General features: G+C 42.7%; 1 protein-coding gene across 1 annotated transcript; it reads right to left on the bottom strand.

The window, feature by feature from the left end:
* Window positions 1-21,814: 21,814 nt before the first annotated feature.
* On the bottom strand, window positions 21,815-24,450 carry LOC124659727 (myb family transcription factor MPH1-like). Its single transcript, XM_047197551.1, has 5 exons — window positions 24,101-24,450; window positions 22,910-22,986; window positions 22,557-22,756; window positions 22,377-22,464; window positions 21,815-22,063 (listed from the first exon to the last, which is right to left on the bottom strand). Exons 1-5 carry the CDS (start codon window positions 24,222-24,224, stop codon window positions 21,815-21,817), a joined length of 738 nt encoding a protein of 245 aa, XP_047053507.1. The 5' UTR covers window positions 24,225-24,450.
* Between the last annotated feature and the right edge of the window lie 3,525 nt (window positions 24,451-27,975).

The following is a 27,975-nucleotide window of genomic DNA, read 5'->3' as shown; positions in this document are numbered from 1 at the left end:
CCTCGGCGCCATGTCCGGGCTCCAGGGCATCATGCCGCGGGAGGTGGGAACTTCGCTCAATCGCTCGTGATGCAGGGGAAGAATACGGCCGCGGGGGATGCAGGGGAAGAATACGGCCGTCGGTGGTTCTGGTCTTCTGGATGCAGGGGAAGTGAATTACGGTCCGTGTTTTGCTGTGTTGACGCCGTGAGGAGAACCTGGGAGGAGACCTCAGATCCAATCGGGCGAGCTGACGCCGTGATTTATAATCGATAGTTACGGGGTAGTTTAGCGGGAAGGTTAAATATAGGCTATTTTGGTGGGAACAAAAAATTTTATAAGGAAAGTAATTAGGGGGCATTTAGCGGGAGGTTGGAAAATATTGGCGCAAACTACTGTAGTAGCTAAATTAGGCGGCGGGAAACTAATTCGTTTTGGAGGGAATGTTTAGAATAATGAAATAAATTGGAAAAAAAATGTCATGGACCACGCGACCTCGACGGCGGTTGCAAGATGCAGCTCGCATCCTGGCCGCCCATCCGCCTGTTCTGCAGATGGACTGAACACGGCGACCTCGACGCTGGCGGCTGACCTGCTGCTTCGCCTTCAACCACGATAGGTTGCTGCTCGTCGAGCGGCTGCTGGCGATTTGGTCTTATGCACGGGGGTATATTCATATTACCGCGCGTCGGCGAACGTGAAGGTGCCGGGGATAACCCCTTACCACCGGTGAGGTGATCGCCGGCGAACGCGAATGCGCCATCGATAGCCCAAATCCATGCGCCGACGGTAAGGATTTTTGTACTACTGTCTCTCTTCCTCCATCGCTGCCGCGCGGTTCTGGTGATGCGACGGTCCATCTATGCCGGTCCAGATGGGCGATGCGATGGTCCATCTATGCCATTCCATATATAACGGTTTGTATCGAGAAGTATTTGTACATACACAAGGGGTCATCATGTTGATCATGGAACCAAAATGAAATGCCGCCACATATGTCGACACTTTCCAACTTGAAAAACCCTAGGTGTACTTGATGTAGGGTAATGGAGGTGATGTGGGGGGAGGGGGGCTACGCTCATTGACAGAAACATAATGGCACCTTCACTTTGAGGCTACTACAGGTCATAGTGTTGCCTTGAAATATGATTGTAGATGGGAGATGGTACCGTCGATCTATGTCAGTTCAGATGGGCGATGCGACGGTCGATCTATGCCATTCCAGATATAACGGTATGTATCGAGAAGCAGCTGTACATACACAAGGGGTCATCGTGCTGATCATAGAACCAAAATCAAATGCCGCCACATATGGTGACACTTTCCAACTTGGAAAACCCTAGGTGTACTTGATGCAGGGTAATGGAGGTGATGTGGGGGGGGGGGGGGGGGGGGGCTAGGCTCATTGAAAGAAACATAATGGCACCCTCACTTTGAGGCTACTAGGTCATAGTATGGCCTTGAAATATGATTGTAGATGGGCGATGGTATGGTCGATCTATGTCAGTCCAGATGGGCGATGCGATGGTCCATCTATGCCATTCCAGATATAACGGTTTGTATCGACAAGCAGTTGTGCATGCAAAAGGGGTAATCGTGTTGATCATAGAACCAAAATCAAATGCCGCTACATATGTCGACACTTTCCAACTTGGAAACCCTAGGTATTTGATGCAGGGTAATGGAGGTGATGTGGGGGAGGGGGCTACGCTCATTGACAGAAACATAATGGCACCTTCACTTTGAGGCTACTAAGGTCATAGTGTTGCCTTCAAATATGATTGTAGATGGGAGATGGTACCGTCGATCTATGTCAGTCCAGATGTGCGATGTGACGGTCGATCTATGCCATTCCAGATATAACGGTATGTATCGAGAAGCAGTTGTACATACACAAGGGGTCGTCGTGCTGATCATAGAACTAAAATCAAATGCCGCCACATATGGCGATACTTTCCAACTTGGAAAACCCTAGGTGTACTTGACGCAGGGTAATGGAGGTGATGTGGGGGGCTACACTCATTAAGGAAGTTCGATGGTACATCGACATTTATTTGAAACTACCCTAATCTACTCCGAGTCCCAGTCGAAGTCCGAAGAGTTGGTGGTGTCGGACACCGGAGTGGATGTCCACTCGAAGGAGGAGGATGAGAGGAGGAGAGGACCATCGTGACCCGGCGCCGTTTTTCTTCTCCTCCACCTTCCTCGCGGCCTTCTCCACCCTCTCCGCCTTCCTCGCCGCCGACGCCGCCTGGCTCTGCTAGCGGTCCACCTTCTTCTTCTCCACCGCCGCCTGCTCTTTGATGGAGCCGTTGCTGCTCACGCGTGACGGCCGACGACGGCGGGGCGAGCGCCGGCGCCCGCTCCCGCGTCCACACATCGTCGAAGTTCATTGTGCGGCGGGAGCGGCCGAGGCGCAAGGCGATGACATCGTAGGCGCGCGCCGCCTCGTGCGCCGCCTCGAACGTGCCAAGGCGGATGCGCTCCTCGCCGGAGCGGATCTCTGCGTCGAAGTGGCTGCTTGGCCGCGGTAGCTGGAGGAGGAGCGACGGCAGGGAGGCATCGTGTCGGCGGAGGCGGAGCGGGGAGACGTGGGAGGCAGAGGTGGAACGACACGCGGGCGGCTGAAGTTTCCGCGCGGTTGGCTTGCGCGCACGTGGCGTTTATAGCATGCGCGGCAGCCTAAGAGGCAAGTTTCCCGGCGGGATAGCGCAAAAATCGCGGACGCGGCAAAGTTTTTAGCGTGCGGCTTTTTCGCGTGTCCGTTTGCGATTCGCGCGGGTTCCCGCGCGCTAAACTGGCGGTTTTTTTGGCGCCCGTTTTTACTGTTGAAGATGCTATTACACGAGTAGGTGAAAACGCACTTATGGCTTGACGCCCTGTCTCCCTTTATTCAGATTGATATATGCGACCGGATCCCTGTTCTCTTTCTTCTCTTTCTATTCCCCTTTGTGTACAGACTAAATCGCACCAGAGTCTCCTTCGCCAGAGGACAGAAGATGGAGATCCAGGAAGTGGTTGTACTCTTTGATAGCGACGATGAGGAAGCTTCTTGTTCATGTAAGCCGTCGCCACAATTTGTGTCCTATTTTCATCTATTTTCATCCAGACGTCCCACAAATAATACTTCCCCTTGATGTAGCATGTAAGGAAAAACACGCTGTCGCCGCCGCTGCATTTTGGAAGAAATCAGAGAAGAAGAAGGTTCCAGAGGATGCCGCTCGCTGGTCCAGGAAGCGCCGCCTTGCCGGCTCCGCTGGCGGATCGAAGGCCCGCCAAGACGCCGTCCCCGGTGGCGGCTTCACGAAGCGCCGCCATGCCGTAGGTCGCAGTTCGAGCCACGACGCCGCCGCCGCAAGCGGATCGAGGAAGCGCGAAGACACCGTCGCCGCTGGCGGGTCGAGGAAGCGTCGTCATGCCGCCTCCGCTGCCGGATCGACACATCGCGAAGACGCCGACGCTGTTGGCGGGTCCTGGAAGCGTCGCCATGCCGTCTCTGCGGGCGGATCGAAGAATCGCGGAGACGCCGCAATCGGATCGAGGAAGGTCTGATCTCTAATCTTTACTCTCACAGTACATAATAGGTTCCACTTGTGTTCATGTTTTCGATCACCAGGTTGGCGGGTGGGTAGTGCTTGGTTCATAATGCTTCGTTGTGGCAACCACCCGCATAGCTGTTTCAGGGATTTCCATGTGTTGATGCTCGTGTTAAAAGTGATTCCTTATGATTATCCCTGTGGACTTGCAGAGGGAGCATTCTCTTGCCATCGCCGCTGGAGGATCGAGAAACTGGCAAGACGGCCTCGTCGCTGGCGGGTCGAGGAAGCGCCGTCACAGATCGGGTAACCGGCAAGATGGCATCGTAGTCAAGGGCGATGAAGCCACATGAAATATTGATTATCATGGGGTGATCAAGAAAATCATATTTCTTGACTATCCACCTGATAAGGAGGTTGCACTATTCCAGTGTGACTGGTTTGATGCGCCTCCTACTAATAGAACTCAGAGCAGGGGTTATAAGAAGGATAAATATGGAATTATTGACCTTCGCACTACTGCACACCGATTCAAGGAAGACCCTTACATTCTAGGTCTCCAGGCTCAACATGTTTTCTATGTGAGAGATGTGAAGAACCCTGATTGGGCAAGTGTTATTAAAATGAATCCACGCAATTTGTTTGCTCTGTCTGTTTTAAATGGTGTCGGCCTTGATGAAGCTGCTGAAGCCGATGAAGGCGGTGACGCAGACGTACTGGATGTTGTCGATGCGGAAATTATAGTCCTAGAATTTACTGTACCTGAAGAGATCACTAGCTGGTGCAGAAATGATGATGAAGGATCCAACGTTGATGCTTCTGTTATCAAAAATATAAAACCTGTTGAGTTTGAAGATGTTCACTTCGATTCTGATGATGATATCGATGATGATGAGGCTTACATAAATGATGGCCATGTTGCTCCTTTGGGACAAGAAGAATTGGATGATGACCACAGGTTCTTTGTGTAGTTTCAAATATCTTGGTAAGATTTTCCACATGTTAAGCCATGAATACAGATTCCTGAAGTTTTTTTCATTTTAAGAATAGTATCTCTCATATCCACATGTTAAGCTATGGATGCATGCCCGTATACTTAGCTATGGATAAATTATAATGATCTATCTTACTTGTTCACTTGTCATTGCAGGTTAATAGTCAAGCTTTTGATTTATTACTCCAAGATCTTCTACATGCCTCTCTTTTATTTGTTAGAAGACTACTGCCAGTGTGATCTTTTGTTTCTTTAATGTGTGAGCTTCAACCGTTTTTTCTGGAATGTATGTGCTGCCAAAACTGATGTATGGTACTAATTTGCAGCCCAAACTGAACAAATGCTATTGATTCGGCAGTAATTAATTCCATTCATATATTGTGTGTGCTGCTCTTTTTTTTTTATGAAGTTGGGCACCCTGACTTAACTGAACTGCAGTACACAGTTATTTTCATTGGTCATCTGAACAGGGTGCTATGTTTCAGTAAACATCTATATATCCTAAACTCACATATGCATGTGGTCCTATATCTATAATGATTGCAATCCAATTCCTGAGATTAATCTTTGGTCATCCATTTAGCTATTGGATGGCGTTTAGTTCCTAGATTTCTATATTGCCATCAGTATCATGGAGTTGACTGTACTTTTTGCTCAATATAGTACACTTAGGCAACATGCCACCCCTTGGGTAATTGTTTTAATCATTCATTGCTTAACCGTGCCCAGATTTCTGTATTGCCATCAGTATGATGGAGTGGACTGTACTTTTTGCTGCTGAATACAGTACACTTATGCAACATGCCACCCTCTGGGTAATTGTTTTAATCATTCATTGCTCAATCTGATGCTTCGAGTGGCATGAACGGATCTACAATTGGTCATGTGTGTTCAACTGAACACCCAAGTTTTTCTGTAAGAAAATTCATGCATATAGTGTATATGAAGCACATGTATACTAGTGGAAATCATAAGCACATATAAGTACGATTTTGTCCAAAATAAGCTCAGACTTTGAATTATCAAAGAGAAGGGTCTGGTTTCCACATCCGTTCCGCTCAACTAGCTGAGTGAAACCATGCCTCAGCCCAACCGAGGCAAGTAGCAAAGCGACCACCCACCGACATGAAGCCACTAGCTGAAATCGAAAAAATAACAGCGAATAAAGCCTCCAAATCCTTCCGCCAAAAAAACAAAGCCTCTCATATATGAGTACCTACCAAATAAAGGTGGGCAACAAATCCCATAAATCTCTCTATGCCTTAATCTCCCTAGATTAATATCCGCTCCCTAATCTAAGGTATCGGGAGCAAGTAGTATTCCTAAATGCAAGCTTAGTGTTTTGGAAAAAAATTCTCCTGATTCTAAGCAATCATTCGGCTGCTCCAAACCAGGATGTTGCATCCGGCAAGGCTTTTGCATCGAGGGGTAAACTTGTATAGAAATCGCTATATACCTTATATTTTGACTTCTTTCAAAGAAAAATATACACCCTATATCAAGGAATGGAGGAAGTAACAATAATCCGGTTTGACATGTGGACCTTCTAAAAACGTTGCAATAATATATCCAATATCGCAACAACAAACTGTTGTGGCGATAAGTGTGAAATATTACCACACCTATGTTTTCTATTGCAATATCTATTTTCTATTGCCACAACTAAAGTTCTTCTGGCAATGGAATGAATTCGTGGCAATATATCTAGGCACTTGCCACACATAAAATTTTAGTTACAATAGTTAATTCCTATTGCCACAAAGGGAGGACCTTCTGGCAATGGAATTAATTTGTGGCAATATATCTAGATAATTGCCACAAATAGGAATTTTGGTGCAATATCTATTTTCTGTTGCCACATAAAAAGACCTTCTAGCAACGGGAAAAAATTATGGCGATATATCCAGAATATTGCATCGAATTGTCGTTTTGTTGCAATAACCGTGTTCTAGTGCCACAAAAAAATACCTTATGGCAATGGAACAAAATTGTGGCAATATATCTAGACTGTTGCCACGAACTTGCATTTCGTTGCACTAAATAGCCTCTATCGCAACAATTTGATGGGTTAACGCAACACTGCAAAAATTGTGGTAATACACGCTCCAATTACCACAAAACAAAACTTTGTGGTAATACTGCGAATTATTGCAACAAAAACTCGGCGTGGCAATAAATTTTGTTGCAATAGACCGAATTTCCTGTAGTGGGAAATACTTGATCGTTTTTTCACTCGAAGAAAGGCCGTGAGCGAAAGAATCACGCGAGAGGGGCCACGAGGTGCAAACGGCACCAGGTGGCCTGGCCAGATAGGGAGGCTGCGCCACCCATGCTCGTTTGCCCCTCGAGCGTCGCCTTGGGTCCCCTTTTATTCCAGACGCTCCGTTTTGCCCAAAAAGTTAAGCCATATTTTCCCGAGATTTATTGAGGCGGCGGCGGAAGCGAAAGTCCTCTCCTACTTCGGGAGAGGGCAGATCATGCTGCACTGGTGCCTCCGGTGAAGGGGAAATCGACGTCATAGACACCCCCACTCCTCGTTCGCTTGGGAGGAGGCATCTCCATCGACATCTCCACCAACACCATCATCACCACCATCTCCATCAACGAGATCGACGCCATCCCCCTCATAAATTGTGTTGAATTGAACCCCGGATATTGTTTTTAGTGCTATTGCATGTTCGTGATTGGTACTTTGTCATTATTTGGAGAGGGGATTATATATTCAGATTGTGTTGGAACTATTATGCCTCTGGTCCATATCATGTTTGACACTTGTGAGTAGTTCCCCACGTTCCTAAGGGCATAGGATGATCTGACTATGATTATATATGATGTGCAATGATTATTTGGTCAAGTTTTCTATCTTTTATGTTGTTCTATGATGGTTTTGTGCGAACGTCGACTGCATATTACTTCACCTATATGGGATCATAGGGCTGCACTTTGATGTAATGCATTAGTGTTGGAGGGGTGGGAATGACAGAAATCGTCTTTCAACACTATGGATTGCATTAGAGGGGTTTATGTCGGGGACCCTAAATCTTATAGCTATGATGGGACATTTATGTCTTAAAGATTCATATACTTGCACATGAAAATGGCTCTAGGACTCATCATAAGGGGTGTATTTGCATATGCTTATGGTTGCACCAAACTAAGGCTCCGTCCCTAGTTGAATAAAGCTTGACAAGATATTTACCATGTTGTTTAGAACTCAGATGCTAGTGAATCTATGCCGCCGCCATCGGGAACTTTAGTCTCATATAAGCACACACACTTGAGTTTGTCCTCTTGCTGCATAGAGGATTTGGCTTTTATCTCATCGAGAGCATTTACTTATTTGTTATTTACTTTCTGCACTTTATTTTTATTGCAAACTATATACCCAAAACACCAAAACCGCTACTTTTCTATTACTGCTTTCTTGTTATTTTCGCTAACCAATACATTCAACTCCTCGTGGGTTCGACAACCTTTCTTATTGAAAAGTACTACATTTGATCTTCTGCACGTACTTGGGAGTCATCAAAACACTTTTCTGGCGCCGTTGCCGGGGAGCGTAGCGCTATTGGTAAGTGAATGGTAAGAAAGCGTTTACTGTTTTTATTATTTGCTATTTGTCTCATCATGGATATGTCTAGCCGTGATGAGGATGGTTTGATTTTATATGATTATGCTTATATTCAATCTCTTAGAGAAAATGAAGAGAAACCACCTGAGCTTAAGGTGGCGTTTCAAATTCCTGTTGCTATTGCCAAACAAGCAATGAAACTAACCTTCACAGGTGATAAGAGTAAAACTGCTATGGGACACCTTCATGCTATTGAAGATCTATGCTCTTTATTCAAATTGGCTGATGTTCCTCATGATCATGTGAAGGGGAAGTTATTATATCTATCTCTTTCTGGTAATTCTCGCATATGGTTTAGATCTATGGATATTAAGTGTCGTCTGACTAGGAATTATTGACGAAGGCTTTCTATACCAAGTTTTACACTCCTAAAGAAGCTTATGATGATCGTTGTCATATCTATAATTTTGGCCTCATCTTGGAGAAAGTATTGCTCAAGCTTGGGGGAGGCTTAATGAACTCATCCGTCAGAATCATTGTCATGGTATTCCTGATAGTCTTATATTGATAAACTTCTATGTGAGGCTGCCCAGCATAATAGGGATTTTCTGGATAATTAATCTGAAGTGAGTTTTACTAATAGAACTCAACAAGAAGCAAGGAATTTATTGGATACTATTGCTAATAATTCAGCTGCTAGGATCTTGATAAAGGCAATGAACCTCGTTTCAATTTTGAATATGTATGTGTAGAAAATTTCTCTACTACTATATTGCTTGAAGAACTGAAGGATAGGTTTGGTCTTGATCCTCATATTTTAGTAGAAGTTTCTAAATCTTTTGCTCACCATTTGAATGTTCCTAAGAAAGGATTTAAGGTATTTACTGAACCTCTTAAGACTACACCATATATTGCTAAAGTTGAGAAACAAGTTCAGCAAACTTCATCGGTTATTATAGAAGAATATGTGGAATCTCCTCCATATCCGAACAGGGTGAAAGAAAATTTGCTCACCACTGTTGCAAATAAGAGTGCTAAAAGATGTCATGAGCCTTATGAATAAATCTCTATGAAGCCTCAAATTTCGGCCATGAAGGAATTAAATGAAGAGACTCCTTGTGATATATATTTATGCGAAGATTCCACTAAGGTAATTCAAGGTAAGACTACTAGAACTGGTAAACCTATTATATCTTGTGCTATTGGAGCGTCATGTTATCATGGTCTTTGTGATATTAGAGCAAGTATAAGTGTGATACCATATTCTCTTTATCTTGAAATCAAGCCCGATATTGATCCCATGCATACTCATGGAGGAAATATGTATAACTATTCAACTTGCTAATAGAGAATTTCTTAGTCCTCTTGGTATGGTAAGATATGTTGAAGTATTAGTAGGAAAGATTAAGTATCCCGCTGATTTCAATTTGCTTGGTTCCTCCCAAGATGCATTTTATCCCATTATATTTGGTAGACATTTCTTACATACTGTTGGTACTGAAATAAATTTGCCAAAAGAGAGAGTGTTTATTAAATGTGCTGGAGAAAGGTTAGAATTTAATTTTTCCAAGTTGACTGATAAGCATTTAGAAAAAGAAAAGTTTTAAAAAGATAATGTGGAAAATCTTGCCGCTGTGGTAGTTGCTTCATCGGACGCGGTGGAACGATATGTACTTAATCAAGAGGAACCATATAGTAATGAAGAAAGAGAAGCATTAGAACAAATTTTATCTCAACAACCACCACATTTATAATTGCATATTACACCTGATAATCTTGCAGTGTTACCACTACCCAAGGAAGATCCTAGTTTTGAATTAAAACCTTTGCCTGATGATATGAAATATGCTTACCTTGATGAGAAAAATATATATCCTATTATTATTAATGCTAATCTTTTAGGAAAGAAATAAACAAAATTGCTAAAGGTATTGCATGCTCATAGTCCAGCCATTGGATATTCTCTTGATGATCTTAAAGGTATAAGTCTAGCTCTATGCATGCATAAGATTAATTTGGAAGAAGATGCAAAGCCCGTTGTTGATTATCAACACCGTCTTCATCCAAAAATGAACGAAGTGGTAAGAGAAGAGGTAATTAAACATATAGAAGCTGGTATTATTTATCCTATAGCTGATAGTAAATGGGTGAGTCATGTTCATTGTGTTCCTAAGAAAGGTGGAATCACTAATCGGTATGTGGATCATGTTCCATCTGATAATACATTTGGCTCCTAAATTTTGACATATCCATACCAAAGGAAAGCACATTGCAACATCCTCGTTGCATAGTGAACCACTTCGGTAAGCTGATGGACATCACCTGAAAGGTTTGGAGCCCTGAAGAAACTCAGTTGACAAGCACCACTTTGCCAGCCCAAGAGGTGAATCGACCGTGCCAGCCTTCAACCTTCTTTACAAAATTGTCAAAGAGGTGTTGATCATAGTTAATTTTCAGAAACCAAAGACTAAAGCCAAACCCAGTGCAAAGGGCATGGCTAGGAACGACTCGAAGGTGTCAGAACCTTGCCATACCATCGAATATATATATATGGATGATCACTACGCTAGAATTGCTTACCAATAGGCGTGTTTTCCGCACTGCTGACGGTAGAGGCGGGCGTCACCAGTATACAACCACTGGTAATGTGTGCTAGTGACGGGCATTTCACCCGTCGCTAGATCCACGTACTCGTTACTATCAATTTGCAGAACTGAGCGTCATCGGTAGGCGTCCAGTTGACGAGGCGGGGGTTCACAGTAAAGTACAAGTAACATCTACATATCAAAATGATAGTCAGCAACAGCCAGATCTGGCGTGGATTGGAACAATATTACCGTCAATTCTACATATTTGGTGACGGACTAGTTGTTTCGACAACCGCCATATCTGAAGGAATTAGTGACAAACCAGTGACACAATCGTCCTCCATTAGTAATGTACCTCTGACATGCATCTTACAACCGTTCTATCATTGGTGAGGATATTCAAAAACTTCATTGACGATCAGAATTATGAGGTTTTCACCGGTACCGTGTGACCAACGACGTATATATTGTCGTATATGTTAGATGTTGTCCGTCATTTCTGCTGTGATAGCAGTGATAATACTTAATTATCCGGCCATTGGTGCTTTATTTATCAGAATTAAAAAAATCGGAATTATAAATCCGGGCTGGCTAGCTGGTTGATATAAAGTAATAAAATAATATATTGCAGTATTAATGCAAGCCAATATGGTATGCTCGTCAATTTACAGGAATACATAAATTTATTGTATAGATACACTCAAATTCACTAATTAGTTTCTAGAACGTATATTCTGAATGTGTTAACCGCATCTTGTGACGTACAAGTATCAGCTCTTCTGAAGTTTGCAGCTCAACAAGTTTGAAGGTTTGTGAACAATAATATCACAGAAAAAGATCCTCATCTTCACGTGGTTGATAGCTTCATATCGTATCTTCACATGGATGATAGCCTCATCCGTATCTTCATGTCGGTGATATCCTCGTATGTCCTATCTTCGCAGCGGCATCTACTGTTGCATGCAAAATAGAACAAGATCATGCTAGAGATAATTAAGCAACCATGTGATATAGAGAAGTGTCAACAACCACGCGATGTAGAAGTATCAACAACATACCCTAGCTCAAAATATATAATATTCAATGTGATATATCAGAATACCAAGGCAGAATATGGAAGGAAATGCTTCCCGGAAACTATAAAAAAATTTAATAAAAATAAACCATAGACATGATAAAATAGGTACCTATGAAGTCAACCAACAGTGCTGCTGGGTACCTGAAAAATTGTACGACATTAGGTCACTATGCAGAAGATGGATTGGGGAAAATTTGTGTGCTAATATTTAAGATTCAGATAAGAAATAGCTAAACCCAAAAAAAAGTATGACATCAGATATAGATATGCATAGATGAAAAGAACATTAGTTTTTCTTACAACAACAGTGTGCACTAGTCTTATGAAACATACATTGCAAATTGTTGAAATCGATATCAAGGCATTAGTTTTAAGCAAACTTATCATAGAGATCAAGAGTGATGCCTTTTGTATGCTTTGAACAAAGCAATCATTGACATATTATAATGATTCCTGACCAACTTAATTATATAAAAACACAAAAAGGAACAATGATACATCAGGTATGCTAGTGAACAAAGCCTACCTCGCTTGGAAGACAAAATCCCTAGGAAGAGAGCTGCAATGTGTCGTCACCATAGTAGAAAATCTCACCTTTCGCCATGACTTGATGCTTGATGATACTCACGAAAGAGAGCTGGATCTGTTCAAACTGTTCATAGTTGTGAAATTCAGTTTGCACCATGCCTGAAAAATATGTTGTGATGTCTTCACCCATGATAAATTTTTCTGGAAATGTATAAATTTGTCCATATGCCACAAAAGGCAGTAGTCAGTAGACATAGCAATCTTTTGCGGAATGCAACCAACACTGGACAATTTGAATATCCTTTTCATTGATCTTGTGCTCATCGATTCCCTTGCCATACTTGAAAACCTGAACAGAGACTCACGTAGAAATGTCGAGATTTTAGTGCTCTCCGAGAATTCTATGGTTTCCATGGAATCCAAATAATAGGTTGTTCGCTCTATGGGAGTGATAATTAATAGGATCCAGTGGTCATGCGCAAACATGTGAAGACAACAACAATGTATTAACCATACACAATACTTAATAATCTATTTATAGGCCGGTCACTTTCAGATGTGATAACATGCATAATGAAATATGAATGAATTCCAGATAGTAGCAGTTTGATAGGAGATTACCAAATAACTCAATTAACGCTTCAAGCATCTTACTCTAACAAAACATAGAAAATTAAGGCAGACTGCACACCAAGTCAAGCACACCTTTTTGCTAAATGGTCCCAAGGAAAAATGCAAAAATAACAAAGTGTGTGCTTGTTTATGTATTTTGTACATAGATGGGCATGTATGTGAGGTTTCTTCAATCAGCACATGTATATATACACTAGTACATGCATGTACTTGTAACTGTAAATAAAGTTTGCTTCTTCTCTATCCATTAGTAGTCGTCTAGCTCGTTTGTTTCCAACAAATATGTCAGATAGCTTAGAAGAAAAAGGTAGTACAAATTTAGAGTGAAAAAGACTTACTGCTTCTTGTAGGGCACGAGCAGGTACTTCTTGTCCTTATGAACTCGAAGAGCATTGTATAGGGACTCTACCATCATGTTGTTGCCTTCTACTGTCCCAATGTTGTGCACGTTGAAGTGATAATAATCAATGACTGTGCATACGGCACTCCTTTGTGTACAACAACTGGCTTGGTACATGGACCAAAGCCTGACAAGCGAGGCACCGAGCACACTCTGGTCCAACATTGGCATGGTATTTTTTGAAATGTCATAATAACTACTCTCCAAAAATCAAAACTATTCAAAATATCTCCCACACATGACACATGTTATATTTTACGTAACATTATAGCTACTGCAGATATAGAATCTTTTCACTTAAATTTTATGACAGCATGTTTACATCATCTATGATATTGTAAATTTGTTTCATGAACAAACTCAATACGCCAAAGATGATGCCTTTTTATTTGCGTGGACCATCTTGCTAGTTGGTATAGAAAGAGGTTTCGTACATGATGTGCTGTTTGGGCCAGGAGGGTTGATAGGGCACCACCTTTGCGCCTGCTTTGTCATCATGCACACTGATCTATCAACGATTTGTTCCATATCTAGTTTTTCATACACATGGGATGTTTGCCTTGTTTGGATCTCACATTCTCACTCGCCCATTCTTTTCTCGGCTAGCTGATGTCACAATTTTTTTTTCCAAACGATCCCATCGGATCGGATTTCATTATCACAGGATAACGAAACAGAGGTTTTTTACTGACATGCATCAGCATGTTCAGCACAGCACTCACGTACCTCCACAACACAGAGAGCTACAAAAAACTAGAAAAAACGCCGCCTAATGCTAGCGATCGACCACAGGCGAGGAGTTTTATCTTAACAACAGACCGACATCAAACAACGGCCACTACAACCAACAAAAAGCTAAGCCCAGCCAGCAAAACAAATCCTCTCCACACATCATCCGAAGGGAAGATCGACTTTAATCTTGTTCTCCCAGGTCCATTCCATCCACATCATCCTCCATCCTGGGTCCTCTGATTTGGAGAACAGGTTGCATATGCCCAGAACCACCAGGAGCAGCCCCCTCGTGAGATGCACTTGCCAGCCTCAGCAAACCATCAGCACCCGCCTGTAGATCTTCAGCATCCTTCTCATTATGTAAACCTACCCAGTATTTCAAGAATACAGTAGAATAACTGATTAGTTCCAAAGGACTTTTGATCAACTTATGCTCAAAACAAGCACGATTTCGAAGTTTCCAGATAGCCCAACAAATTGCAGCCAACCCCGCAATCTGCGTGTTTCTGCTAGCAGGTATGAACTGAGGAAACCACCAGAAAAACTGAGTGAAAGATCCAGGTCTAGATTGAGCACCAATCAATCGCCCCACAGCACTCCAAACAAATTTGGCAGCAGGGCAGGAGAAGAAAAGATGAGAAATGGTCTCAATACCTTCACAGAACTGACAGATAGGACTCCCCTGCCAATTCCATTTAAGCAAGTTATCTCAGGTAGCAATGACATTATGCCAAATCATCCATAACCAAATCTTAATCTTCAAAGGGACCTTACTTTTCCAGAGATGTTTAAAAGATCTATCCATCCCAGCACCACAAAGATGATTATACACAGATTTTGACAGTAAACTTTCCTCCCTTTGTCCATTTCCACCCAGGTTTGTCTTGTTCCTCTGTGAGAACAGTTTGAGCCATAATTTGATGTAATCCATGAATTTGACATGCAAGGTCAGGAGTCATCCATCTCCTAAAAGAAAAGTTCCAATTCAACACAGCAGCCTCAGCCACAGTCACATTTTGCTCAACACAGATATCATAGATCTCAGGGAATCTATCCTTCAAAGGTAACTGATCACACCAGGAATCACACCAAAAGATTGTATTTCTACCATTTCCCACCTTCATTCTTCTGCCACTCAAATAAATATTCTTGACATGTAGCATATCAGACCACAGAGGAGAGTCTCCAGGTTTTTTCCTTGTATAAAACACTCCACCATGCCTCATATATTTCTGTCTCATAAAATTTTGCCAAGGGCCAGTACCAGATTCCAGTTTCCACCACCACTTACACATCAGACTGATATTGATTTTGTGCAAGTTTTTAATACCCAGGCCACCTTTTTTCTTGGGTTTGCAAATCCAGCTCCATCTCACAAAATGATATTTTTTCTTGTCAGCACTCCCGGCCCAGAAGAAGGATCTGATGGGTTTATCAATCTGCTCTATATTTGTCTTATGGAGAAATCTCATAGACATTTGGAACACAACAGTACTAGACAAGCAAGCACCAATCTTAAACACTCTCCCACCAATTGACATGGTGTTTCCCATCCAGCCACCCATCTTCTTCATTGTTTTATCACCAAGAAAGCTCATCTCAGCAACAGAAGGATTTCTTGCACACACAGGAGTACCCAATACTTAATAGGCCAACTCCCTTGCTGAAAATTGAACAATGAGGCAAAATTGTGTGCTTTCACTTCATCCTCTAAAATCATCATAACCTCACTCTTCTCAAAATTAATTTTCAGCCCAGACATGGATTCAAAGATGTAAAGCATCAGTTTTAAATTCACAGCTTGCTCCTCACTACCTTGGATGAGGAGAATAGTGTCATCAGCATATTGGAGAATTGCAATGCCTTTTTCAACCAAGTTATCAGCCAGACCAGTGATCAAGCCATTTTGCTGTGCCAAGTACATCATCTTAGAAAGACTGTTTGCAGCCATGTTGAACAAAAAAGGGGCAAAATGATCACCTTGCCTAACTCCCTTATAACTGGCAAAATAGGGACCAACTTTATCATTCACTTTGACACTCAAAGTACCATTAGAAACAACATTTTTGATCCAAACCATCCAGCTGTCACTAAAACCTTTTTGAGCACAAGAATCAAACAGGAAGTTCCAGTTAACTTTATCATATGCTTTTTCAAAGTCTATTTTTAACACCACCCCCTGTTTTTTTCCTGAATTTACTTTCCCTCAGGACTTCTTGGAGTAACATAACTCCATCTGTAATGTATCCCCCTTTGATGAAAGCAGTTTGACAAGGTGCCAGCAATTTTTCCATAACTGGGGCAACTCTAACAGTTAGAGTTTTTGTGAAGATTTTAAACAAAACTTGCAATAGGCAAATTGGCCTGAATCTTTGAATCCTGTCAGCATCTTCTCCTTTTGGGATCAGAGTGATAATCCCATAGTTAATTCTAGCAAGCTCAATTTTATGTTCAAACAGATCATCAAACACAACCATTATATCACTCTTGATAATCTCCCAACATGCTTGATAGAACTCAATGGGGATCCCATCAGGGCCAGCTGCTTTATTTTTTTTCCATCTGGTCAACAACTTCTTTAACTTCTTCAATTGTGAATCGTCTGCCCAACCTTTCTCTATCATCATCATCCAATTTCTCATCAGTATGCCAGACATTTTCATCTAATCTCACTCCTCTGTCCTCCTCAGGACCAAAAAGATTTATGTAGAAATCAGTAGCATGTTGTAACAACTCTTCATCACCTTGTATCAGAGTTTCACCATTTTTCAAAGAGAAAATAGTTGATTTTCTTTTACACCCATTTGCAAGCCGATGAAAACAGGCAGTATTACAATCCCCTTGCAACAGCCAATTATCTCTTGCTCTCTGTCTCCAAAAATTTTCCTCTCTATCAAGAATATCAAGCAATTCTTGCTGAAGCTCAGCCCTCTTCACTATGTCTGCTGGGAGTAAAGGAGAAAGTTCCTCCAAATTTTCCAACTCAGTCATCTCCCTAGATATATCACTTTTTATCTTCTTATTTTTCCCTCTCAAATTACAGCCCTAGCCTTTCAAGCTATTTTTCACATTCTTCAGCTTTTTCTGTAGTCTGTCAAGACTATTATTTGCTCTAACCCTCTGGTTCCAAGCCCTGTCAACCCTTTCCAGGAAACCTTCTTCTTTTATCCAACTCTTCTCAAACCTGAACATATTCTTCTTTTTTGGTTTGTTCTCCATCGTATCAAAAGAATGAGAGGATTGTGATCAGAAACCTCCCTATTCAATTTATGTACAGTAGTCAAGGGAAATAAATTTTCCCAGGTATCACTCATAAGGAACCTATCCAGCTTCTCCAGAGTGGGAACACTCTGATTATTTAACCAAGTGTACTAACCCTCCAGACATATGTATCTCTCTGAGAGCATACGTGTTGATAATAGCATTGAACATATCTGACCACCTATTATTTCTCATCCCTTTGTTTTTTTCAGAAGAGAATCTCAAAATATTGAAGTCCCCACCAATGAGTAAAGGGAGCTTCTGATCACTGCAGACCATACCCAGTTCTGTCAGGAAATCATTCTTGTCAACCAACTGAGCAGCACCATACACAATCACCAAAACCCAGTTCAGACAGAGCTTCAAATCATATAAGGTAACTTTGATAAAAAAATCCCCACAACAATATCAGTAATGGAAAATCTGGATAGCCTAAAACCACCCAGAATTCCTCCACTTCTACCAATGGAACTAATCCATTTCCACTCAAATTGCCCTTGAGGATCAATACTCCTGAAGAAAGCAGGAGAATATTTTTTCTTGATTGTTTCTTGCAAACCTATGAAATCCACATCTTGCTCCCTGATAAAATCAGACAAAAAACTACTCATGCCTTTTTTCCCCACCCCTATGCAATTAAGAGAGACTCCTATCATAGATATTTTGGGTTTTTTTCCTGCATCTGGGTCCAGTAACAATGTCACTCAAAGGGTGCACATTGTTGACTTTCCCCTGGGCAGCACATGATTTTGCTTGTGCCCCCATAAAGAGTCCACCTGATTTTATTGGTGTCCCCTCCATCTCTCAGACTTGCCACCACCTTTCTTCTTTTTCCTGCTCCTTCTGGATACCACAGGAGTGAAATCATCTTCATCAATCTCTTGTTCTCTCCCAAAATCCAACAAGAGAATTCTCTCAGGTGATTCTGAGTTTGCCTCAACCTTCTGATTACTCTGAACAACAGCAATTGCATGTCTGGCTTGTTCAAGATCTTTCAAATAGTTAATTTTTTCCATAGACAAAGAAGCTGGATTGACCCCCATTTCAAGGGCCCTGTTGTGAATAATATCATCATCAAGTAAAGCAAAGGAGTTATGAGAAGTAAGATTGGTACCTGAGACATCTCTTGCAGCAGCATTTCTACTTGCTCTTTCAGGAATCCTTGTTGCATGAAGATCTTGAGAGATTAGCCTGGAGCTCATCCGGCTAGGTTGGGGATCACCACCTGCTTCATGAAGAGAGACATTATTACCAGCATCTACATTAGCTTCCACATCAGTAGGATTGTCCACTTGAGACAGAGGATCTTCTTGTGTGCCATCAACCTCAACCTGAGAACCAATGATAGGACTATCAACAACCATACTATCTTGAAGAGTAGGTGCAGCAAGTGCCATTATCCCCTGTCCAGGATTTATATATCTCACAGAGGTTGCAGCACTATCAGACTCAGTGGAATCATAATTCACCTGCTCCTCAGACACATCTTCTTCATTGGCTTCTTCCAGGATGGGCCCCAGCTCTTTCCTGTACTGCTTCTGAATAGTGAAAGCTTTATCACTGCCAGATTTTACCAGAGTATGCAGGAACTGAGTATAGGAAGGAGAGGCAGATGCACTAGAGGATGCTTGCCCAGGTGACAGAACTGATGGAGCAAAGGCTTTAGTAACAGATTTGTGCACCTCAGCCAACACAACATTGTTACCACTATTATCCTGAAGGGGGATGGGATTGCTAGAGTCCACATTCATCTCATTGTCAGACTTGTCCTGAGTGTCTCTTTCAAACAGTTTCCTTTTTCCATTATCTCTGCCAGAAGCAACATAAATAGCTGCAACAGTTTTTTTGGTTGAAGCATTGTTTCTATCAGAATTGTTTGTTATTCTGGGAGGAGCAGATTGAGACCCTGCATCAGAGTCATTCCTACCAGTTCTTTGTCTTTTTGGTGTCCCATGGTCACCCTCCCCACCCTGATTAGCATCAGAAACCATGATTCTAGTACCAGGAGTAGGAGTAGGTTCACATAGCTCTCTAGTATACTGAAGTTCATAAAAACCTCCTTCCATCTCTCCAATCCTTGTATTGGGCACTAGAGATAAATCCTGGCTTACAATCTTGACTCTGACATAAGAGAAGTTCCTGAGAATTTTTTTGTCAAGAGCAAAGGGCTTACCTACCAGACTGGCAGCATAAAACACAGTGGATCTGCATCTGAAATTCATAGGAATCCCTTTCACCCGAAACCAAGCTTCCTCCATCCTAGAAACTGGTTGAATATCACCAACCCATTTTTCCAGAGAGATGATAGCACCAGGAACCGTCTTCATGAAGAGTTTGCCAAAATGTGCAAGCTCATCAATAGATTTAGTAGAGGGGAATATTGTTCTGAACTCAGTGGGAGAGACCTCTTTTGCAAAAAATCTCCAGTTAATCTTCATAGATTCAGCCCATACATTGAACTCATGCTCAATGTTTCTGCTGTTCACTTCACCTTTTTCAACAGTAATATGTGCATAATTCAGTTGCTCTACAGGTTGATTTTCCATAATAGGAACTGAGATAGAATAAAACCCAGAACCAAATTCTTCGCTGCCATAAAAAGGTGCCTTGTAATCCCATGGTTCTCTATTCTGACATACTTCAAAATGATGCTCACCACAACAATTCATGCAAGATCCTTTAAATTTAACGAATCTATTATCATCAGCCCTAGCAGTAGACACATTCAAGCCTAGAGCCGGTGGTGGTATAGAGGACCCCACTGGTTCAGGCAGAACAGAAGGTACTGGAGAAACATTCAGACTAGGCACAGATTGTTGTTGAATTAAACTAGGAACTGGTTGATTTTGATTCAGACTAGCATCAACTCTAACAGCCCCTGCAGCAGCAATCGAAGGTGGTATAGAAGAAGAGTTGTTCATACTTACATCAACAGATCTATGAGGATCCTCCCCATGAGAAGATTCACCAGGCAACATCTCAGCTCGATGAGCCCAACGATCACGCGCACGAGCTTCATCTTCATTGCGCCGCTTGTCTGCCAGCGCCCTTTCGCGAGCCAGCCGTTCAGAGATGCGGGACACCTCCCGACGACGGTCCTCATCCAGGCGTCGACGCTCCTCCACACGGCGGCGCTCCTCAGCACGCAGCCGCTCTTGATCTGCCGCTCTTCGATCCTCTTCCCTGCGGTGTTCATCTTCAAGTCTCCATTCCGCATCACGACGTCTCTCCTCCTCCCAACGGCGCTGTTCATCGCGTCGATCCGCCTCAGAACCATGTCGAGGGCGATTGGCGAAGTAGTTCCTTGGCGGCGATCTTCTCGGTGGAGTGCGTCTATGACCACCATACCGTCGATCCATCGGTGGAGGTGACTGCACCACCTGCACGAACGATCTCCGGTCGCCGGTGATTACTCCAGACCAATTTTGCGGTGGATTTGGGGTAGGAGATTGAGATCTGGGCGTGAGCAGATGTGGAACGAAGACGACGGCTCCCGTCTGGTTGGATCTAGGGTTGATCCGAGGCGGAGTGGGAGCAAATAAGGGTCTCTCGTGCACAGTATTGGGCTGAGGCCCAGATAACGCAGAGGCCGCCATGGATCGGACCAGACCTTGTCTAACACCCACCGAACCACATCACAAACGCGCACGCAGGGCGGTTCGTGACGAAAATTACGGCGAGAAATCTCATCCAACCGCGTCTCCGGCCCAATTTTGACCCAAACACCATTAATCCATCGGCTCGAACCCCCATTAATTGAATCCAAACGCACCTCGGAACCAATTTGAATCAGATTGTGATCAAGCACCGACACCCCGGATTCTGCAATTCTCGGGAAGCCAGATTCCCGCACGATCCTGCCATTGGAGATCGAGATAAGAGCAGCTTTGCGAACCTGACACACCGGCTGATGATCGGAGGAGAGGACGGAGGAGGCGGAGGTAGCGGCGGAGGCGGCGGTGGTGACAACGGTGTTGGGGTCGCCCGTGTCGCAGGAGCTCATGTCGTCCACCACCGGGGCTTCTGCCCAGCCCCTCCTCCCCAGTTCCATTGATGAATCAACGAAACCAAAAAGGCCCGAGGTTCTCAGTACAATCTTATTACAAACTGAAAGTATCCAGGATAGTAAAAAAAACTAAAGCAGAAACAAACTAGAACTGGCCGCTGATGTCACAATTATATCAAAAACAGGACAGGTTAAGCCAAGAGACAATATTTCTCACGCAAGTTCCGAGAGTCCCCCATCTGAGGTCCAAGTACCCAACCAGACCAATAGAAAAATGAGCCGTGCATATGCATGTAGATGCATACAGAGGCTCAAATCATCCATGCATGCACTCTTATATACACAACTAAAGCGCTCGATCAAATGGTACGACAGTCCGGCAAAAACCTCTGAAATTACTATACTAGCTACTACCATCTACTATGATACATAAATATATACATTACGATATATATATATCCAAATACAGCTCTACATATCTGCACAGGCCCTAGCACATCTTATCAGGTCAGGTGAGCCAAGAAGATGAGACGGCGAGGTCGAGGTTCAGGTCAAGGTTCAGAGCGGAGCAGCGGTGGTCACCAGTTCCCCGGTCCCTCCCCAGCACGACAGCCTCCTCGGTGGTCGTACTGGAGCCATCGGCATCGCTGCTTGCCTCTGCCTCATCCTCCCGCCAACCGCCGATTGATAGCGTCAAGTCACACCCCGCCGCCATCTGACGCATCTTGCCATCAACGTGACACGGCCAACCGACCGACTGCAATGACATACATAGCAATTCAGTAACTTTATTTACAAGAGCACCCGCATAGACAGTCAATGCACGGCAGTGTTATATGGTACTACAATAGTTTGTCAGTGTGAGTAACAAACTAAGATGACAAAAAATGGTGCTTCTATGCCTCTAGCTATAGAACACACATAGTACATGCATGTATGACTGATGGCAATGAAGATGACTAATATGATCAAGCTTTGCTTCATCTGTATGTATGATCTGTTCATATATGTTTTGGTTGCATCTCCCTACAAATAATATCGATGTAGTAAAAATTGTTAGCATGTATTACCTTCTTTGAGGTAGTTAGCTTCCTGGAGTTCCATGGCAGAAGCCCTATACTCTGCTCCCAGCTCCTGAAAACCACTTCGAGCGATGGTCTGCACAATTAGCACGTTCAGTTAACGACTGATTTAAAATATGAATATTAATTAACTAAGTAAGAACTAAATTCAAAACTAATAGTGCTCACATTTGATACGGTGACCGGTGGACGTGCTGGGTGCCGCGACTAGGCACGGAGTAAGAAGAAGAAGCGTTGATCATGTCTGAAGCACTTAACGTGTTGTTCCTATCTTGTGACGCATCATCGACACAGTGATCTTCACGACGATTCACAAACGCGTTGGCTGGGGTGTCACCGTTGTTGTTGCTTGAGCTTGATCGGTACATCTGTGGGATCATCATTTTTTGAAAGAGAAACAAAGGTGCGTCATGCATGGCTACAACTCATGTAGTAGTATATGCAAGCTTTATATGTCTCTAATAATCTGGAATGGTTATATATGCATGTGAGCATCACGCGCAGGATAGTATGTAGTATACCTGAAGATGGCTCTTGATGTGAGATATGCTGACTCCCTTCAGGCCCATCAGCTGAAGGATCCGCTTGGGCGTTGCCTCTGCAGACAAGATTTGTGAAGAGAAGATATATGTCAACACTGGGTTGCATGTACGAATTACTGTTAATAGAAGTTTTATCCAAAATCGTGATAAATGAAACTATTTTTTTTTAGCAAAACCAAGGGTCAGCTGCCATTTACTGGAAAAGAAACATCGTAGCGACTATGACACCAAGTAGAACGCAACATATACTTGTAAGAAACATACAAAAAGGAACAAGAGACGGGAAGATTAAAGTTTCATATATGTATTATTGTTTGATTTTTTTGGTTATAGAAAATGAAAGCCCTCCTTAATTAGCCGATCTTGAATCCTTTTGAAGTTGTATAGTAGGTTTTCCTAGTGTGTATTTTTTAAATATATTTTCCCAAAAAAGAGTACATACAAGGCTAAAAGCTAATGGTTAATTAGCAATTAGCATCTATCTAGTATAGTACAAGGCAGAGGGCCCTTACATTGCAATATAGAGAAGAGTTATTGCTTTCATTTGCAGCTAGGAAATCTCGCCATCATGCAAGAAACAAATTTAGTTTTGCGGTCGAAGATAACATATGGAGTTTGGCCAAGGAGATACTGCAGGGTGAAATGTGCTTATGAACTTATTAAGTAACCCCATCTACCAGAGCTCATCCTCCTATGTAAATTATATTATTATTATAGTGAAATCCTTCATTAAAGGACAATAAACTACGGACAGAAAAAACACGGTGTTCATCATGCTTGAGGTTAGGTTGTTCGGATAAATTTAACGCAGAGACGTTAATTTTAATATCATTTATTATTTAAAAATGTTGCTCATCATGCATGCATATCACGTGGGGCTTTCTTTCTTTTTTGCCAAAACTTTTCTTCCATGAATCGATCTTGAACAAACTCCGGCCTAACATACCAGACAATTAAAGCAATACTAAAACCTTTAATTCATAGTTCCATACAACAAAACAACCACTATTTTTAACAGATCGCCTGACAGTGAAAAATGACAAAATCAAGTTTCATTTCATCCATGCAAGTGTGCAGTTTTTAGCCGTCCGGCCGCCATGCATCTGATGCATAGAGAGAGAGAGGGAAAGAGGGCAAGATAGAGAGAGGGTTTGAGAAGCAAGAACTCACCGTTTGGGCCGCCGAGGCAGTCGACAGCCTCGATGAACTGCCGGTGCAGCTCCTCTGTCCACCGCATCCGCGGCTCGTCAGACCTGTTGTACTGCCTGACGCCTCTCCTCTCAAACCCTCTCATATCTAGAGCTAGTCCTTCAAATTGGTCTGATCCTGATCCCAAAGCTTCTGGCAAATAGACGACGGGTGATTTATCTCCTGAATCAATAACCTCTATATATGTGGAGAGAGAGAGAGAGAGAGAGAGAGAGAGAGAGAGAGAGAGAGAGAGAGAGAGAGAGAGAGAGAGAGAGAGAGAGTGAGTTTGGTTTGGCCCAACAATGGTGAACTCTTTGCAAGGAGTACTATTTTAAGTGCGTGTTTGTTGCTTACCGTGCACAAGCGTGTGCTATATATGCCCGATAGAATGTGTGTGATCAGGGGAGAGGAAGAGGGAGAGGGAGAAGGAGAGAGAGAGATTGGTGACTTCTCTGACCTAGTCCAGTCAAACATGCTCACTTGCTCTCAGAAAGGCAGCAAACACAAGCTAATATTCGTGAAAAAGTTGGCCTGTCCCTGTTCGCGAGACAGCCAAGTACCAGCATACAATAATTCATTCATTCTTTCACATATCAGATATATATATAGTATATATTTATCACATATGCTGATATGCATCGAGTCGACCATCAAGCTCTCACACTATTAATGGATGGAATTGTCTTGGTCTTCCGGCCTCACAGTAGCAGCTATGTCTATATGAACTATTCACCTGTTTGACAAAAGCAAAATCGTACGTTGTCCGTTTCGTGTGTGAATTTAACTTGTTCAGCATCGCAGCATTCATTATGTGTCACTCTGTGTGTGTCGCTAGGTTTGACAAACCTATTCAAGAAAACGACTACTAGTATGTATAGCAAATTAATTTAGTATGTTTTACTCGTTGATACGTACGTATACAGTCTGCGAGACTTAGTTCAATGAGGTAGACATGAAGCTGAAATATTTAAATGTCAATTCGACTCTCTGGCATATGCATGCATGGATTTCCCCAAGGAAATGGGAAACCAACCTATATGTATGTCCTGGATTATTCTAGCTGTTTGACTAGTTACATTGTGTCCGTTGCTGGAATCGTACACTTGCACGAGAAAAGAAAGCGTGTGTGGAAGCATGTGGTAAAGGAAATATTCGTTTTAGAAAATTCAATTTCAAGAAGTACAGAGTTCAAGTTGCGAACTCAATTTTGTGCCTTGCATTGATTGAAGAAACTACTGTCTAGCTAGAATAGTCGCTTTCACGACCTAAATACGTATATAAATACATTGATACTGTATATGCGTAGGAGAGGCACATAGGACTTGGTTAAGTCGCATATATAGTTATGGGTTTTGAATAGTTCCAAAGATCAGGTCGATGTATATATGTGCTGCGAAAATTTCTCCTCTTTGCATGGGAATTTTATGTGGCTGCCATTGAAACCTTGCAGTTGATAACGCTATCGATTAGTCAAGGTAGCAGTTTGCAATTACCTATCAACATTACTTCATCTAGATAGCTAGTGACGTCACCATCAAAGAAAATGAAGAATTCTCTGCGTATGGAAAATGAGTTGTGGACTTCAGGACCACATTCTTAGGGAAAAAGGAGAAAAAGGCTGCAGATGTCGATATCTCAATCACAAGGACGCGGCTGGCCTTTTAAAATTCTTTCCCTAACAAGCTACAATTAGTATGTTAGGGGTAATTTTTCTACATATACACCAAGATTGGTAGAGTAACATCCTCACCATAGATTTTGCTGTGAAGGTGGCACCCTAACCAGTACAAGCCAGGAGACGTGAGAGGAAGCGGCCACAAAACCCATCTAGGGTTCCGTTCTCCTCGCCAACGATGCCGCCGATCCGCTCCACCTCCGGTGGCCTTGGGGCCTTGGAGGTATGGCATACCACAGGCTCTTGCCGGCGGGGAGTTTCAGTTCCTTTTAAGGCTATTTTTCAGTTTCTTTTTCGAGGTGGTGAGGCGACAGCTATATCCTCAAGTCAGAAGTTCTCCCCACCCTATCCTTGCTCCGGTGGTACGCCTAGCGCTGGCGGAGGGTGCATGGAGTCGTGTTCCTGGGGAATCTTCTGGGTTTGATCATTTTTCGTGCTCGTTTGTGTGGTTTCATGTTAGTCTCTTCCAATCTACGATTTTCATCATTGACGATGGTTGCTGCTCTGTTGCACTGGTCCTTTGGAGGCCTTAGCATGAAAACTTCCCGTATATCTACTACAACAAGCTCTACTATGCCAATCTTTGTCTGGCTACACCGATGAAGGGGCGAGGATGGCGGAGCGCCTTGGGCTCGTGTATGTAGTCGTTGCTAAGTGGTCCGAGTACCTATTTGTAATTTTTATTACTTTTTAAGCTATTTGTACTATGTGGATGATTATTAATATATTTGGTGGAAATTTTGCAGTCAAAGGAAGATTAGTAGAGTCCAAAGTTACTTCTTCTTTTCCGTTTGTCGAATATATGATATAATGCTTTACTGTAAGCACTTGTTATTCCCATTGAACAATTAATAGAATCCGATTTGATATTAATTCTTGAACATGTGCGGAATTGCAATTTTTCCTCCTTGGTGATGTACCCAAAATACGGAGTATACAAAATATTCAATGCATCAAGTTCCTACTTTATTTTGCGTGAAGTTCCTATTAATTGTGTAGAAATATCAAAATTATACATTTTAAACTTTTTGTTAACAAATGTTTGTTAGTGTCTAAGTAATCAATTTCACTCTACTTTTTCGATGTCGTTTGTTCCCTCTTGCATGAGTACGACAACATGAGAGTCTTTAGATGTAAGAAAACCTAGCCAAGACCTCCACGATACCCCGGTCCCCCTCCTCTGGCAGGTACCCAATCTACGGGTGGAGTTCTCAAAAGTAGTGTTTTAGTAGATTTGGCTATGGTTTTGGTAGCCGTCTTCTTTTTGGCCTATGTGTCAATGGAGACGGCATCGCCTACAATAATTGATCCCTGGCCCTTTGTTCGACGACGATATGTCCATCCTGATGTCAATGGTGGTGTTGCAAGATTAAATTTCTCTAGTTATCGTCCTTCAGATTTTACTTCGTCAGATCAAATTTGTACTTTTTTTTCCATGGTTGCCGCAAAGAGGATTGTCCTTACAATATTTTCCATGGCTTCTATATATTCTCGATAATGGTGATTCATACTCTCGGCTCCCCAGCGACGTCGCTCGGGCTATTCGGTTACTTTTTCCTGAAATACCTGTGTAGGTACTCTTGCATTGTGTGTGTGTGTGTGTGTGGGGGGGGGGGGGGGGGGGTACCTGAGTGCTTGCTGATAAAATCCACTCTTGCTTATCAAAGAGGCCCTCAAAACACAATAATAATAAAAACCCGTAGGGTTAGAATAACATGTACTCCTCTGTCCCGTATTAAGATGTTATTGGACCAATTACAAGCTATATTGCTTGTAATAATATCGTATACAATGAGACAAAGGGAGTACTATTGAATCCTACATGGTTGTTTTTGGATCAAGGTGTGTTTCACAAAGAAATGGAAAACTACAGAATTCTAGCATGAGATTTGAGTGGATGAAAAAAAAATCCAAACAAGAAGGCAAGTGAATCCTGAGAAAAAGTTCTTATGATTCCAATCAGGTAAATCAGACAACCAAGATGGAAAAAACCTAGAGCAATCAAATCCTCCTAATTGATATAAAATTTATTTGAATCAATGGAGACCTGTTGACTGCCAAAACCCACCGGCGGGCAGCGGCCTTGTCAACACTGTAGAGCCGGGGGGAGCCTAGAGCTGCGGCTGGCTGAGACCCCTCCGAGCGACGGCCCGCAATGCTCTTCTGGTCACACGCGGCG

Source organism: Lolium rigidum, chromosome 1 (assembly GCF_022539505.1).
Source record: "Lolium rigidum isolate FL_2022 chromosome 1, APGP_CSIRO_Lrig_0.1, whole genome shotgun sequence".
Classification (NCBI taxonomy): Eukaryota; Viridiplantae; Streptophyta; class Magnoliopsida; order Poales; family Poaceae; genus Lolium; species Lolium rigidum.
Note: the sequence above shows the minus strand (reverse complement) of the source record. Positions and strands in the feature narration are given on the sequence as shown.